The sequence below is a fragment of the Thalia democratica genome, chromosome 8, assembly GCF_965202585.1.
Source record: "Thalia democratica chromosome 8, ktThaDemo2.hap1.1, whole genome shotgun sequence".
Lineage (NCBI taxonomy): Eukaryota > Metazoa > Chordata > Thaliacea > Salpida > Salpidae > Thalia > Thalia democratica.
In genome coordinates, this window is record NC_139172.1 from 28,201,459 (window position 1) to 28,218,523 (window position 17,065).

The 17,065-nt window shown below is 25.7% G+C and overlaps 1 protein-coding gene across 1 annotated transcript; it reads right to left on the bottom strand.

The window, feature by feature from the left end:
* Positions 1-12,435: 12,435 nt before the first annotated feature.
* On the bottom strand, positions 12,436-14,464 carry LOC145843105 (uncharacterized). Its single transcript, XM_082950568.1, has 4 exons — positions 14,311-14,464; positions 13,660-13,899; positions 13,221-13,460; positions 12,436-12,644 (listed from the first exon to the last, which is right to left on the bottom strand). The coding sequence occupies exons 1-4, from the start codon at positions 14,462-14,464 to the stop codon at positions 12,436-12,438; spliced, it is 843 nt and encodes a 280-aa protein (XP_082806694.1).
* Between the last annotated feature and the right edge of the window lie 2,601 nt (positions 14,465-17,065).

Sequence of the window (17,065 nt, forward strand, 5' to 3'; positions counted from 1 at the left end):
TGCTCGAATAACTTCGCGGCTACTTCAAAGACTAAGTAGCTTGAAATTAAAAAAAAAAGGAAAATTTCAATGCTTAATATTTCAAAAAGTAATTCGTTAAAATAAAAACTGTGCATGGTAACAATGCAGAATAATTAGTACTGTGTGAATCTTTTATTCATTTTACTTTTAGTTGAATATTTATTGAGATAAACCATAATATAATGAAAACAATAAATCACCTATTTTCTTAAAAAATAATTTGTTTTATAAAAAATCGTACATAGAGAATGAGCAGAATATTATTTTATATGCATAAAAAAAATATCAAGTCAAAACTATTTGTTTATCGTTAGATTTTCCAAAAAAACTGAAAAAAAGCCATAATGTACCACTTTTTCTATGGGCTACAGCACCATTTATACCAACCCAACATAAAAATAAAATAATAGATCACAAACTAGATACTCTAAGCTAAAAGATGATGTATTAAACATTATTGTGGAAGTAAAGATAAGGATGTGGATGAGCGTCAAAGCTAAAGAACTTTAGTAAAAACCGTAAAAGTTGTACCGTAAATGGAATGACGCTCGTGTTTTTATTGTAAAAATTATATTATGATTTAAGACAGAAAAATACATGTAAAACAAACTGATTGCACTGGATTGAATGGTCAGGTAAAGACTTGATTCAAATAAAGATTAAGCTACAATTTGATTAAAGTAAAAAAATAATTTTCTAAAACACGTACTTAATAGAATTAATTTACCTACTCGAGTTTAGTTATATTTACTTTTGCTTTTGTATAACTTTTTTAGAAATATAGTTTATGTTAAAGAGTTTTGTTGCTTGTTTTTTGTATTCGCCCTGGTTTAATTGTTTTACTATGCATAATGTTTATCTTTGATTGAAGGGGAATTTTAAGATGTTATTAATTGTTAAAACATCAGTTGAAAACTCCAGAGATACACAAGAGATAAATAAGCGGGCTGAATATTCTACACATGTGTCGCTGATTGGCTGATATATTTTCATAGGGATAAAACTATCCAACCGTAAATTTTGATGCTACTTATCATATTTTGGAGCCACAAGTTGTTACAAGTTAGCAAAAGACTTAGTTTAAAATTAAAAAGTCTCTTCTCAAATATTAAACCTTACTAATTTCAGAAATTTGTATACAATTTAACTGTAATACATCTGTAGGATGAGAAAAAATTATTAAACAATAATTTAACTTAGGATTATTTATTTTTACTGCTAATATAAGGTTATGAGTGGTGGGGTTCATTATTTTGGTTTAAAAATTCACAGTAATTACCTAGGATGAAGTTGCACCAATGTCAAGCTGAAATTATATTGAATTTAATGTCTTTCTAACCATTATTTTAGGCTAAAAATCAATGTTTTATTCTAACTATGTTTAGCCTGAAATATACTTTGTTTTAAACAAGATTTAAATACATAGTGAGAATGAAATTTATTTATGACCAAACTAAAGTATTTGATTGATTATGTTTTACAATATCGTAATCAATATAATAAATTGAAATGATTTAATTGCTTTATATTGATTAATAAAAGCGATTAAATATTTAAGTTTTATCAATTTATGATATATAACTCAATTTATGTACTTATAAATATAAATTTTTATTCAAAAATTATAGTTAAGAATACATCAAATATAATGTAATTTCAGTTAGATATTGGTGCAACATCATACTAGATAATTATCAAATTCACATTGGCTTTTATGTAATAAAATCTATATAGGATTGCCACACTAATGAGCTCAGAGAAATTTCAAAAAATAGAAAATCTCAGGGAAACTCACAAAATTTTTAATTTTTTTAAACTCTGGGAAACTCAAAGAAGTTTTAAGATTTTTTAGAAAACCTCAGGAAATTTTTTTAAATAGTTTATTAAAAGTATTTAAGGATTTGAAAAAAACTCCGGGAAGGTTAAGGTTACTCACAGAAGATTTTATGACTCAAAGAGTGGCAAACAAGTATATATTAGGATTTAATTTATATTATTTCTTGAAGTATTAGCTTATAATATTTACAGTTATAGTTAGTTTTAATTAAGTTCAGGTTAAATGTATAAAATAAAGTTCACAGGGTAACTTAGGCCTCTGATTGTTTTTATAACTTTGTTTTGGATCTAAAACATTGTTTGAACAACAGATATCTAATTTGCCACAAGAACTTTTTTTTTAGGGTTAAAAGCCAATTACTTCCATGTTTTTGTTTATTTATATAACTATGATTCTTTTAACAAATAAGCAAAAGGAAATTACAGTTGAGGCCAGGGGGTTACATCCATGTAAGATACTCACTAAATTTTTAAAACATATATGTTTTATATTTAAAGGGTATCTTTAAGAAGTACGCGTCCGTGTAAGGTAAGAAAGAACTTAGGGGCATAGGGGGGTTAAAACACTTATTTTAGAAATAAATATTAATTAAAGGTTAGTTAAAGGTCACTTATTCATTAAAAAAAGTGTAACCCCCCAGTAAAAATAAATTTAGGGGCATAGGGGGGTTAAAACACTTTTTTCGCAATGTGATCTAGTTTTGTATAGTTTTTAATAAGCTACAAGTTGCTTTTTACAGACTTTAAAAATTCAAAATAACTTTTGAGATATAGCCGGTCAAATTCGGAGGCAACAATAGGTTCCTCAATGGGAGGCACAACTAAAACAGCAAATAACTAGAATTCACTAAAGATATATCTCCTAGTATTTTTGAAATTACTACCACAAATTTTTAGGAAATGTTCATTGCAATATTTAAAAATAGTGGTGCAAGGAATTATTAAAATTATTAAAAAAAAATATACAAAAAATAAAACAATTTTTTTGTTTTTTTATATATATTTTTTTTTTGCAAAAGACTTTTCTAAACATTGCAAGGAACATTTCCAAAAAATTTGAGGTAGTTATCTCAAAAAACCTAGGAGAAGATATATTCTTAGTGATTTCTAGTTATTTGCTGTTTTAGTTGTGCCTCCCATAAAGAACCTATTGTTACCTCTGACTTTGACCGGCTATATCTCAAAAATTGTTTTGAGTTTTTAAAATCTGTAAATAGCATCTTGTAGCAGGTAAAAATCATATAAAATAAGATCACATTCTGAAAAAAAGGTATTAACCCCCCTATGCCCAAAAACTTATCCTTATCTTACACGGATGCGTACTTCATAAAGATACTTTTTGAATGTAATAGATAAATAATAATTGGGTTTTTATTTATTTTTTTTAAATATATGTGATAATACATAATTATATAAATAAATAACGATATGGAAGTGGTGGGCTTTGAACCCTAACACAGGTGTTTCTGAGCAAAAGTACACGGCCTTAACCACTCGTCCATGTTGCTTGTGATATAGCAGCACATTTTGCGTTTATCAATGTGAAAATTTTAACAATTTTTCAAAAGTTTTTGCATTAAAATTTATTCATAAATACTAATTCAATAAAAATATGATAACATAATTAATTATGTACCTATTTTGGTAACATAACAAAACAACTAAATTAATATTTAAATTAATTTAATCATCATATTTAATCAAGTATAATACTTGCCTTTTAAAAAAATACAAAACAACAAAACAAAAATTATACGTAATACACACAACAAGTTAATACATAAAACAAACTAGATAATTGACTTACTTAAACTAAATTAAAGTAATAGTTACTTTAATTTAAACTGTTATGCCTAAGTATAAGCCTAATATTTTAACCTACAATTAATAAACTTTTTTGAATCCTACGCCAACCCCTTAGACTCATTTTATTTCTAAACTATATGGATCTCATAAAATTTACTCATTTATTAAACTAACTCTTAATTATTTTTAGAGTTTTGTTTTTCAACAATTTTAAAACTTTTTCAACTATACTTTTATGTTTATTTTTGCCAAAAAGAAATATTTTGAGTTTATATTAAAAACTTGCTTGAATATTTTCTTACTATTTTTTGTTTATATGAGATAAAAATCTCGAATCAAGATGTTTTGTAAGCGTTTTGTGTTATTTTTTATTTAAAATTTTGTTTTTGCTGAGTTTTTTCAATGAAACAGCCTAAATACAAATGAAAAATATTGTTTTAAAGTACAAAGAATTAATAAAATTCATTACTAAACGGGTTATCAACCAATGAGAATTTAAAATAAAGTTTTTGATTGTTCGAACCTTGATTTAATTCCTTTGGTAAACCTGTTTTGACCATATATTTAATATTCTGTCATTTATGTATCAAAGGATTATAAGTAGAATTCAAAATGTTTTTAAAGTGTATTCTCGTCTCTTAAAACGTGAAATTTTATTTATACTTAATTTTTCTATAAACTTCTCATCAAACCATCTTTTAATAATATTTTGATATTTACATAAAAAAATTGATCTATATATGACGTTTAAACGACGTTTTTTTGTTTATTTTATATACAAAATGTACTAAATACCATTATTTTTATTAAAACTGATTAAGTTATAATGTTTTTAGGTTTTCTTATTTTTTTCTTAGTTTCAACATAAAATTTTAATCACTATTGATTATTTTATATTTTTTTACCCAAAAGTACGTTTCTTTTAATTGTTTATTTTAAAATTTACGCAAATTTGGTTTTTTATAGGTAACTATTAAAAAAATTATTAATACTTAGTGGTTTATAAAAACACTAATTAAATTATTAAAAACTAACTGTTTTATAACTTAAATTACTTATTTTTAAAGTTAACTTAATACATCTAAGTTTAAAACATTAGAGTTGTTTTAGATTTTTTATTAACAAAATGTTTGCTTTTTTAATGTTATCTCATCATTTCGTCCCTGGTTTTGTAATAATTTAAAAAGTTTCAAATTTTTTTATGCACTTTAGCGCTACAAATTTTAAACAAATCAGCGACGCATTGGTGGAATATTCAGCAGTAAATAAGCTAAAAAAATCAGGACACTTACAAACATGTGTATACTAATATTGCAAATGATACTGTTTTACAGTTTGTGTATGTATGAATTTTTGTAAATTTAATTTTACTAATTTTTATTTTTTAAACATTAAAGTTATAGTTCAAAATTTCTGCAAGAGTAATAAATGTGGCCTGATGGGATGGGTAGGGGTCCCACTGAAGGTTTTGAAAGCTTTCTGAGTTAAATTTTACAAGATCAAAACCCATGGTCGACAATTATTCAAAGAAATTTTGGTTGTTAACTCCATAAAGTCCACACTCATTTTGTTTAGATATTTATTATTTGTTGTATTGATATTCATTGTTTATATGTATCATTAAGTCTACCAACATAAACAAGGGCAAAATAATTATACTTTATTATACCTGTAAAGCTTAGTACTTTTCTTACTAGTGAACATGATACCATTTTAACTTCTAATGACATTTAAACAGCTAACTTTAAGTTTTCTAAAAACTTTTAAAGTACTTACCTGTTAGTATTGGTGGTAAAAAAAACATACTATGTTCAGTAATAAAAACTTATCTTTTAAACTGTACCATCAAAGCCAAATTCTACTAGTTAAAAAAAAACAATTCAATTTATCAATCTATTTTCAACTCCAAAGTGTTATTACAAGTTGAAATGACGTGATGTTTTTTTACTGTGATAAAGACACTAAACTTTACAGCTGTCTTTATCACAGTAAAAAAAAAATAAAGTGTGTTTATTTAGACCTGGTAATAAATAATGAATATCAAAAGAAAACAACCAAAATTGTGCGTACATTTTGTACTTGATTACAAATTTTTTTACAGTTTTGCAACATTGTTTTATTGAAAGATTTTACAAACAAAAATAGATTGACAATTAGAGCCAAGGTGGTAAGCTTTAGGATTAAGTCAACCCAACATTTTAAGTGAGCTTTGAACTTAATTTGGAATATTTTAAAAAGGTAAGAGAAAAGTAATTGTATTACCTATATAAAATAATTTACAACAATCTATTTTTAGAGTACTAATATCCCTTTTTTTTTCAAAATTTGATGTTATTTTTAAAAGATTTATCTGGGCTATCAGACATTTTTAAGAGCTTAACAAAGTTCAAAATAAGATTTGAGATATAAGCACCAAAGTTGGTGAGCTCAATATTGTTTATTAAAGACAGAAAAGACAGAAAAAATTTGCTTAAAATATTTGGTTGTAGGACCTGGTACACAAGAAAACCCTTAGAGTCGCACACCACTTGGATACCTTTTAACGTCTCGTCCAGACAATAGGTTTCTAATGGAAAGCAAAAAATTATTATTTCACTAAAAATATATCTTCTCCCTCATTTAAAAATATATCTTCTTCAAATTTTCATATTATATCCATTACTAATATATAAATTGATTAAATGCAGAAACTATATTAAATTTCAAAAAATATCATGATTGTTAATAAAAACCACTTTTTTTTTGTTATTTTCATTTATCAGTATTTAAAAATTCAACATTCATAGTATTTTAAACTATATAATAAATATTTCTTAAATGTTTAAGGTCTTTGGATCAAAAGTTGAATGAAAAGATAGATTTTTAGTAAATTTAAAATTCCTAAAAAAATTGACAATAAAATTTGCCTTACTTTTGTATTAATATTTTTTACAAAGTTTAAAATATATGAACTTTTAAATAAAATTTTTATGTATTTCAAAAACAGGCTTGTATTTTATAATTATAGCTTTAGTTTAGGAGCTTAAAAAAAATATTGTCACATAATTTTTCAAGATAACTAATAAACACTGCAAGCAAAACAAAACATTAAATAAAATATTAAACAAAAATAACTGTAAACTGTCTTACAGCTGTATATGAGCAATATTAAGGTAATAATACAAAAACATAACATAAAATCTTTAAATAAAACCAACAAAACCAAAGAACAAAGTTCACCACTAATACCCAACCCTGCAACTGCTGATCAAAAAACTCGTACCCCCTGGATAACAATTGTTTAATAAAAAATGTAATTTAAAAAGCTACGATAACATCTCAAAAGTAGATAAAATATTATATTGGCTCGACCAGAAACACTTTTAAAAATAGATGGTACAGCCACAATAACAGTTACAAAAATTATAAAGATAATGGAACCAAACTAGCAAAATACATTTGGCATTTGAAACATAACAAAATCACTAACAACATAAAATGGAGCGTCCTCCACCACATCAGTAAAATTAAAAGTATACATAACATCTGCAAAACCGGTGCTTTAGAAAAAATAGAGAGATAGCCAATGCTAAGAAAAAAGTCAACTTAAATAAGAGGTACGAACTATTTGCAAACTGTCCACATTTTCAAAAGCTCTGCTTTGAAACTTAAACTAGCACCCGTTAATTAGTAAAGTAAATTATCTGTAATTGTAAATAGTTTTTATTTCCCTAGAAAAATTTTTATTTTACACTAAAATACAATACCAAATTAAAACTTTTGATTACATCATCTTTATCCAATAAGGCAATTTAACAAAAAGTTTTCTCAATTTGTAGCTAAAATATATTAATTCAAATTGTGCATTAATTTAAACAATAATATAGATTGATAAATCTAAGTTAGAAATTTTGTTCTTTAAATTTCAACAATCTGTTTATAACATTATCAATTGCAAATTTTGTGTTTATTATTCTATTTCTGTTTTTGGCAACTAACTTCAATGTGAGTCATGTTTTACTATTTTGCTGTTTATAACATTAAATTTTTTTTCTAGTCTATATTACCATCAAAATTCTTAAAAGCGTAACATAAGCATTAAATTTTTACTGAAATTTAGTATATTTAAGATTTATTTTTGTTGTAAAACCATTAGATTTTATTTTTGTTTTACTTCCATTTATTTTGTTCAAAAAATTTTTTTCAGACCTGTTTACAACAACTGAGGATCTCCTATATGCAAGTATAGGAGTGAAACATTGTTTGTTGATGATAAACTGTAAAATGAATAATAAATAAAAATCTTTTAAAAGCTAACTAAGTCGAGAACTTTGAATTGTTTGATAAAAAACAAATTACAATATTATAATCTTTAGATAGTTTCTTTTTACAACAGATTGTTCTTATTATTCCCATTTTTTTTTAATTTGAGATGTTTTACTCAAAATATGTAGAAAAAGATAGATTTTTAGTGACATTTATATATTCAAGTATTAGTTTTCTAATCTCAAAAGGAATCTATTGTACTATATTATTTCAACCTGCTATTTAAAAAAATAATTAAAAGTAAGAAAACTGTAAAAAGCAACTAATAGCTTAGTTAAAAATCTAAAAATTAAGATTAACTTGTAAAAAAAGTGTTTTTCCCCTTTTACCCCTAATTTTTGTATAATTTGTTATACAACAACAGAATCATAGATGCCAGAATGCTAATTTTGTTTTGATATGTGTGGCTCCAAACTGGTTAAAATCTTGCAACTAAGAACTAAAGTATTTTTGTTCACCCCACTTAGCTCTATGTTCCTAGCTTTCTGACTTCTTTCAATAGGGTTTACTGTGTGCCTCATTGATTGCTCACCCAATGTTACAAGATTTTCATTTTTAGTCTAGTTTTAACTTTCCAAACAAGTTATTATTTAATTTCTTCTTTTTTTCAACCTCAGTGTTGCAAATTGTTTATCCAATTATTATACTTTATATTTTCAACTGAGACCTTTATTCTATGTAAACTGTCTTTTAAAGTATTTAGCTTCATAAACTAAAATTCCAATCAACATACTCCTTATTTTCTACTTATCTTTTTATATAATTCCTGCTCTGTTTGTTTTTGATACTTAAGTTTATTATCTTATGTTCGTTTTTTAGCCCCCATCTTGCAAACTAATCAAACACTGGTTTAGTCAAATTTCCACTGACATGTTTATAAAACACAAAAACAATAAAAAAGTTTCTATTTTACTTTGTTCTACAAGTGCTTTCTAGTTCTTTTGAAATTGAAAATTTATGCAGTTTTTAAAAATTGTTTGGTGTTTAAAAGTACCTGTACAAAATACTTTTGTAAATTAAGCCATGTATAACACTTATTAAGATCAATAGATGATCAATACTTTAAGTTCAGATTTCGAAACATTGATAGATCTTATTTACCTTATTTGTTTTTATCTTACTTTATTTAATTGAGCAAAATGGTAAATACTTGTTAAGAGAAACACAACAGTTATTTAGTCGTTCATCAAAAATACAATAAGGTATAAAAACTTAAGTAATGTAGACTTAGAATTAACTATTCCATAAAATGTCTTAAATTCATTGGCTTTAAAACATGAAAATTAAGTTAGTTAAAAAATTAAAATCTAGTATGACTAAGTATAAATTAATACATTTACAAGATAGTTATTTACAAGAACCTTACTCTATCATCAGATAACAAAATGAAGCTCATTATAATGTCCCTTGTAATTCTCAGCGCTTTTCAAAGCGCGCTGAGCCTGAAATGCTACAGCTGCAACTTCCCGCTGCTCAAAGTTAACGGCCAGCAGCTGCTCCATGGAGTCGACGAAGAAGACAGGAGGTGCACCCATCCGCGACAGATGAGCTGCCCAATCAGTACGGCTTGCGGTAAGTTATCCACCAATCAGAACGGGGCTGTGGTCAAGCACTGTTGGAACGAGCACGCGTGCCAAGAGCCTAAAGAAAACGCGAACGGAGAAGTGCTCGTTTGCTGCAAACATGATCTCTGCAACGCTTCTTGCAATTTGTTCAAAAACAAAACGTTGTATTTTACTTTGACTTTTGTTTTGACGCTGCTTTTTTAAACAAAGTTGATTTGATAATTGCTTAGGTTTTTTTTTATGTTATGGTAGTGTTTATTTTAGTTTTATAGTGTTTTAAACTGTATTTTTTGAATATAAAATTTTTGACTTAATATTTTTAAATGTTCTATTTAATAGAGTACGAATCAAAAACAACTTTAAGTTTATTATTAAGGCCATAGGGGGGGGGGGGGGTCCAACATTTTTTTTTACTAAAATTAATTTTGGCTTTTATATGAAAGCTTAAAGTACAAACTATAAGCCAGTTTTTATAGAATTTAAAAATATCATTTAACTTTTGAGATATTAAACTTTTTGTAAAAATTTTCAAATATAAACGTATAAACCACAAATTTTTCAGGGTCAATTTTCTCGGAAATTTTAAAATTCACTAAAAACCTATCTCCTCCTTCATTTTTTGACCTAGAGACTTCAAATTTTCAGGAAATGTTCCTTTTAATATTTTGAAGAATCTGAATGTTGGAATTTTTGAAATTTTGAAAAATAAAAATTTTATCCACAAAAATCTAAAAAAAAAGGTAGTTTTTTGACAATAATTTTTTTTTTACTCAAAATTAAAAAAATTCCTACAATAGATCTCTTTAAAGTTTAATGATACACATTCTGTAAAAATTTGAGAAAGATTACTCAAAAAATGAAGGAGGAGATAGATTTTTAGTGAAATAGTCTTTTTTCGCATTTTTAGTTTTCGCCTTCCATAAGGAACCTATTGAACGCCCTTTCTTTGATCGCTTATATCTCAAAAGTTACTTTGAGTTTTTTTAAGCGGTTAAAAGTGTCTGATAGCTCAGATTAAATTCTACAAAATAAGATCAAGTTGTAAAAAACAAAGTGGACCCCCCCTATGGCCTTAATATTTTTGTTTTATTTAGAGTAAGATAGAGTATTTGTGTTTTTTAAATTAAGTATAAGTTTTAATTTGAAAGTTAGAGAACTATTATTTTGTAGTTAATTTTTATATTATTAATACTAAAATGTTGTTCCTGATACAAAGTTTTAGCAGCTTAAAAAGTTAGAATTTAATAACAGTATATTTTTTTAAGTTAATTTTTTAATTACAATAAATAGAAAACAGAGATTTCATAAACACTTTAATTTTAAGTTTTAATTGTCAAGTAAATTTAGTTTTCATAAGTATACTTGGTTGCCAATTAGTTGGTAAAATCAGGAAAAAAAAATTTCTGCACAACGGTCAAACTTTTTCGTGTGAGAAATTTTGTTTCTTTTTTTGAAATTTTTTTTTGAAGTTCATTTGTTATTTTCTCAATTTAGCTTTCAACTACTAAATGTTTAACAATATTTTTATATAAAGATAGCTAAGCTATTTTTTTGATACTTTACACAAACAATGTTAAAGTGTTTTTTTCATAAGATGTGTTTATTTGACCGGTAAAAATTAGAATCTTAGCAATAATTTAAATTATTTTAATTTTATAATTTATTTTACTAGACATATCAGTATAGTTGTAATAGTTTGTAAGTTTTGCTTAATAAACTGTTTAAATTTTTTATTCAACTTTGATTTACAATTTAATATAATACTTAATACTTTCTCTAATTAACAATATAATTTTTTATTAAAAATTAATTAAAATTGAAGTACTACTTTTTTTTTTGATAACATCAATTTATCTGTAAAGTTTTTTAAACTTAGTTAGCTTACTTGCAATATGTTAACATATATATTTTTAAATTTAGCATTAAAATTTTTTTAAATTACAAACTTTTTTTTTCTAAAATTTCAACGTTTTATTTATTTTTTAAAGATTAATAAAGTATTTTTTGATATTATACGAAGAGTTCCACCTAAACAAACTGCCATCAAAGACTAATTTTTGTTTTATATTGTGCTAATTTGTATCAGTTATTGAAATCATAGTGTACCAAACATATGTCAACAAACATTTTAAAGTATATTAATCACGTAAACCATAGCTTTGTAGCGCAGTCTAATATATTGGCGAACAAATCATTTAAATTTGTGGTTTATATTCAAAAAGAGAAACAAATTCACGAGTTTTTCTTAAACAGATATAGAAATATGTTATACATGAATAAAAAGCTTATACAGTGAATACAGCCTTGTACTTAATGTATGCATTAGACGTTACAGATAAAAATAAAAGCTTGTTTAACATCTTACTAGTTAACATTTGATAAAAAAGCTTACAGGTTTTATATATTTCATCTGTTAAAATTTGTTTTGTTAGTTTACTTTTCTTATTTAAAATTCGCTATTCAAACAGCTAAAGTATGAATTTTATTTTACTGATTTGAACACCTTTCTTTTTTTTTTTCAACTAAACATTTTAGTAAAAAGTTTAGTAGAGTGAAAAAAAGATTACTAAGTTCATATATAGATTTTTAATTTGTTTAAATTTTTTTTTCGTGGTGTAAAATATTTCCGTAAAGCTTAATAAACATTTTTTATGAAAGTTAATAAAGACTCGTTAGTTTAACGATCAAACATCTATAGCATTTAAAACGTTTTATTAGGCAAACTGTAAAAAAAACATCATTCTAAAAAGACACTACAGTTTATGCAAATCTTCCGCTTGAGTATTCACGTGGAACACAAAATAGAAGAAACTACTAAAGAAATAGAATTTTGAACATAGAGCTTGTCGGTTCACAAGCGCATACTTAAAAAAGTGAGAATTAAAGCGGACATAAACTGAAGTTAAAAACGCTTTTCAAAACCGTAATTGTTAGAACCTGTTTCAGGTTCGTTAGTTTCTGGTCGATTGCGACCAAAATCAGGTTGACCTCCGAGTCGTTTTTGAAACATCACAGTGCTGCCGTCGGTCACACCGGCTTCAGACAGAAGCACGTTCGGATCGGACAGAAGAGCTCCGTTGAACTGCAAGGCGAGGTGACCCGGTCGCACACCTGTTAATTGGAGCGTGATGGTGGGTCTTTTAAAAAAACTTGGGTGAAACGATTTTTTAAAACGGCAAAGCTATCGGCTAGATGACGGTTTTTATTGATATGGCAAACCGCACATGTAGCGTTAAATTTAATAAAAAAATATTGTGTACAAAGTGTTCATCTATGTTTAAAAACGATGGCTATTAAAGAACATTGTTGATTTGAGACTGTAAGTTTTTCAATGTATAACTTTTATTTAAAAATAGTATAAATTAAACACTGGAGAAAATAATGATAACACATGTTGCTTTTAATAAAAACCATAAACAGTTATGATTAAAACTTATAAAAATAAATTATGGTGTATTGCTACAAACTTTTATACATTAAAAATCTCTTATTAAATAAACTTGGTCTTTTCTAGCATTTTTTGATGAATTTATTACTGCTGTGCTTGTCAACAAGTTATTTTTATTTTATAAATGTTTAAGCATTAGCCTTAAATGATTAATGGTAGATATTTACATCGAAACAGTTATAAAACAAAATGTTCATTACTCAACTACAAACTGTTGAAACATTCCTGTACTGACAAACCTATTTTATCCGCAACCATCTCTTGGACGACACCTACCATAGCTTCTCTCCCAACTTCCAGCTCGAAAACCTTGTCACCCTGAATTTCTCGCGCCAATATTTTCATCACGACTTCCATCTGCTTCAAGCTGAACTGGACGGTCGATCCGTTGTAGTCTGGCTTCAAAATCGACAGCTTCTTGCTGTCATCTCCCAAAACTTCTTCGTCCAGCTTCAGTTTGATATTCTCCTTTTGGACGCCTTAAAAAGCGTTTTTGTTTACAAATTGTAAAAATGTGTTTGTTATTTTTTAAAGTGTTATTTTTATACATTTCAAAGTTTTTCTTTTTGAGATGTTTAAACAGCATAAATCATTTTTTAAGCGTAAATAAACTTAAACTACAAATAAGATTTATACGAAAAAGGTATGCCTTTTGAATGTAAAACAAAATCTACCAACCTGATTTGTCTTGGACAAGTTTTTTGATGTCACCAACTGTGGTCCAATTGTTAATTTGAAAAGCAAAAAACCTGTCTCCAAATTCTGGGTCTTCCTCGGCAAAGACATGGTTGTGTTTAGTACCACGTTTTTGCCAAAATTGGATCACGGTCCCATTCTGTATATTGTAGTCGATCAAACTCTTTTCTAAATCAAGCTGTTTGTCTGACAAAATAGCAACTATCTTTCCAAATTCTTGCTCTGAAAACACAACTATTTTAATATGTACATCAAAAAGGTTAATAAAGCTTAATTTTACTTTAGATTTGTTTGTTGTCTGTAAAGCAAGACACATTATACTAAAACTTAAGGTTTTAAAAAATTCATGCGTAAAAGAAATAGTAGTTTTTCTTACATACAATTTAAAACTATGCTAAAGCTCATTTCAACTTCAAAACATATATATACAAGATTTTATTTTAAAAGGATACAGTAATTTTCAACATCTTTAGTTGTATGAAAATCACATCTTTGTACAAAGTCTTCATTAAATATAATTTTAAACAATAATTGTTGATTATCAAAACCAACAAAAATTATGCCAAATTACTCGTCTTAGATAAACTTGTCGTTATAAAAACTGTACGAAATAAAAAGTGCATTTTCCCTAACCAAATTTTTTCCAAGCTAAAGGACTAATATTCTCCATTCTTCCTAAAATTGCTTCAACACAGCACTGTTTTATCTTGCTGCTAGACAGGGTTTCTAGAGGCATAGATTTACCGAAAAGTGAAAAGTATACTTGAATAGATCTTGTGTCAGACATTTTACGCACTTTTTTGTTATAACTCCTCAAAAACTTTTGTAATAACAAAGTACTAGCTGGGTGATAATAATTGCTAATAAGTGTGTTTTTTTTTTAAACTATAAACGTATTTTATAGTTTTAGAAAATTTTATAAACTAAATAAATAGTACAAGCTAGATAAATACTTCTAAAACTTATTTAGAAATGTTTTTATATTTACTATGCCGCCTGCACAAGTTTACAACTTTTCAAACTTGGCTTTTACTAGATTGCTGTGTTTATTTCTTTTTTTTCTAAAGTTGTGATGATAGTTGAAGAATAATGAGTTAATTTTAAACTTTATATAACGATGTGCTATGTTCTAGTTTTTGTTTAAACTTTTCTCTTTGACATTCCATAAAAGTATAAAACTTATTTCAATTTTTTAGCAAATGATTATTTAAAAAACATAAGAACATTTAAATAAAATTTTGTACGACATTTGGCACAACAAGGGTGTAGTTTGTCTAAGACAAATATGTCAACGTAAAATACTGACTCTTAAATGTTTTCTTTTACTACAAAAAAATCCTCAAGTCTTTTCAGATGATACATTAAAAACATTTAGAACTTTCCGAATTGAAATATATGTTTTTTACATATATCAAAAAACATTTTAATCCATTTAAACTTAAATATACTTTTCAAACTAAAAAAAATAATGTTTAAAAACAATATTTGCAGTGTAGACTGAAATTAATAAATTAAAAAACGAAATATACACTAGTGCTTATACTTAGTCATGTAAAAATTAACACGTATGTTATGACTTTTTTATGAGTAAAATATAAAAACACTACAATTTATTTCTACTGTTAGCGTTAAATAAGCACTAGTAAATAATTTTTTTGTTTTTCCATTATTTAATACTTTTATATAAATGAACTTAATTTTATCAATTTCAGGACTACTAGTCTGTATTGTTAAAGTAAGAATAAGTTTCAATAAAATTATTTGTTAGTAACGTATTGTTACTAATATTAAGACTAATTAAACTTATGCAAAAAAACATTTATAATAAATTCTACTGACCGTTCGAAACAACTTTAAAAGCAAATATACATGAAGTTAAAAGATAGTAGTCTGCCAGTTTATTTTGAATTTTTAAAATGCGTTTAATGTGCCTACTTAACCTGCACACTACCTTATAATAAAAAAAAATAATGCAGTTTTCTTACTTCAGTAACCGAAGTATCGTTGTTAAGTCGTAGTAAGATGAACAACGCTTGTACTATTTATTTGCAACTACAATTTTGTAAATGTTAAAGATTTTCTATAGTAAATGAGAATTGATTTCAAAAATTTTTCAAAGTTCGTTTTAATATTGTTATGTTTTTATTTAAAATATATTTCAATTTTTTTTCAGAATCTAAAGAAGACCTGTTTTTAAAACATAATTTCACAGCAATTGTACTATTTCTTGAATCTTTAGCTTATTAAAAAAGTACTAACGAAAAGAACAAAATGTTTTATTTTTTAAGTTGTTTTGAATACGCTTCATAAAATTTTAATACTTTCAACAATTTAAACTCTAATTTACACAATAACTAAACATATAATTTTCATTTAATTCTACAATTATTATATGAAAAAAAGCATGTATATTTTTTTTTACTAAGAAATCTTGTTAAGGACTAAAATTTTTAATTAGACACATTGTGATTTGAACTAAAGGATTAACTTCAAATTAAAAACTTAACGTTTCATATTAACGTAAAATATCATAAAACTTGTGAACACAAATTTACTCAACACTAAGTAATACTTACGTGTGTTTGACAGTTTCTTATTCATTAAAACAACCAAGCACTTGCAACACAATATTTTACTTTGTAAAAAATAATTAAAAACTGCTTCTCAGACATTTAAAAGCCCAATATCGAAACTAGTTTTAAAATATTGCTTTCCTGTGCATCGAATAATCGAACAAAAAACAAATTGTTAAGTCTTTAAGTAAGTAGTTTTAAGTTCATTATTGTTCGTTTTAAACACTTTTTAAAAAGTATTTAAGTACACAATAAATTTTTATACTTTTTGACTTTAATGTTTACAGCTACTAATAACTATTATGTAAAAAATGCACGAAACATACTAATTAAAGTATTCAGCAAAAAAGAAGTTCGTAAAAGTAAGTTATCAAAATAAAAATAATACCTTTTAAAATAAAAAATCTTAATTTAGGTTTAATTTATTTAAGTTTAAAAGTTTTGTAAAATTTAAACGAAATCTTAAAAAAATCAAAGTATACATAAAAAAACTTTTTGTATCCTGTACATTTATATTTTGTTATGCTTGTTGAAAAAATCAAAGTTTTTTTTTCTACAACTAACAGTGTAATTTGAAAAAACACGAAAAAAATAAGCTACGTTTTTCAAGTGTTTTAAAACTAAAAAAAAAACTTAAAATTTACATAGGCTAAAACAAACTCGGTTGTAATGTTTATACAACCTAGAACACCGGTTTCACAGTGTGCACAGACATTTTTTTGGGTTGATATTCTGGGTCATATGACAAAGAGCATAAAGTAAAAGTTCTGAGGCACAAAAAAGATGTTTTGAAATTTCCACTGGAATTACCAGGA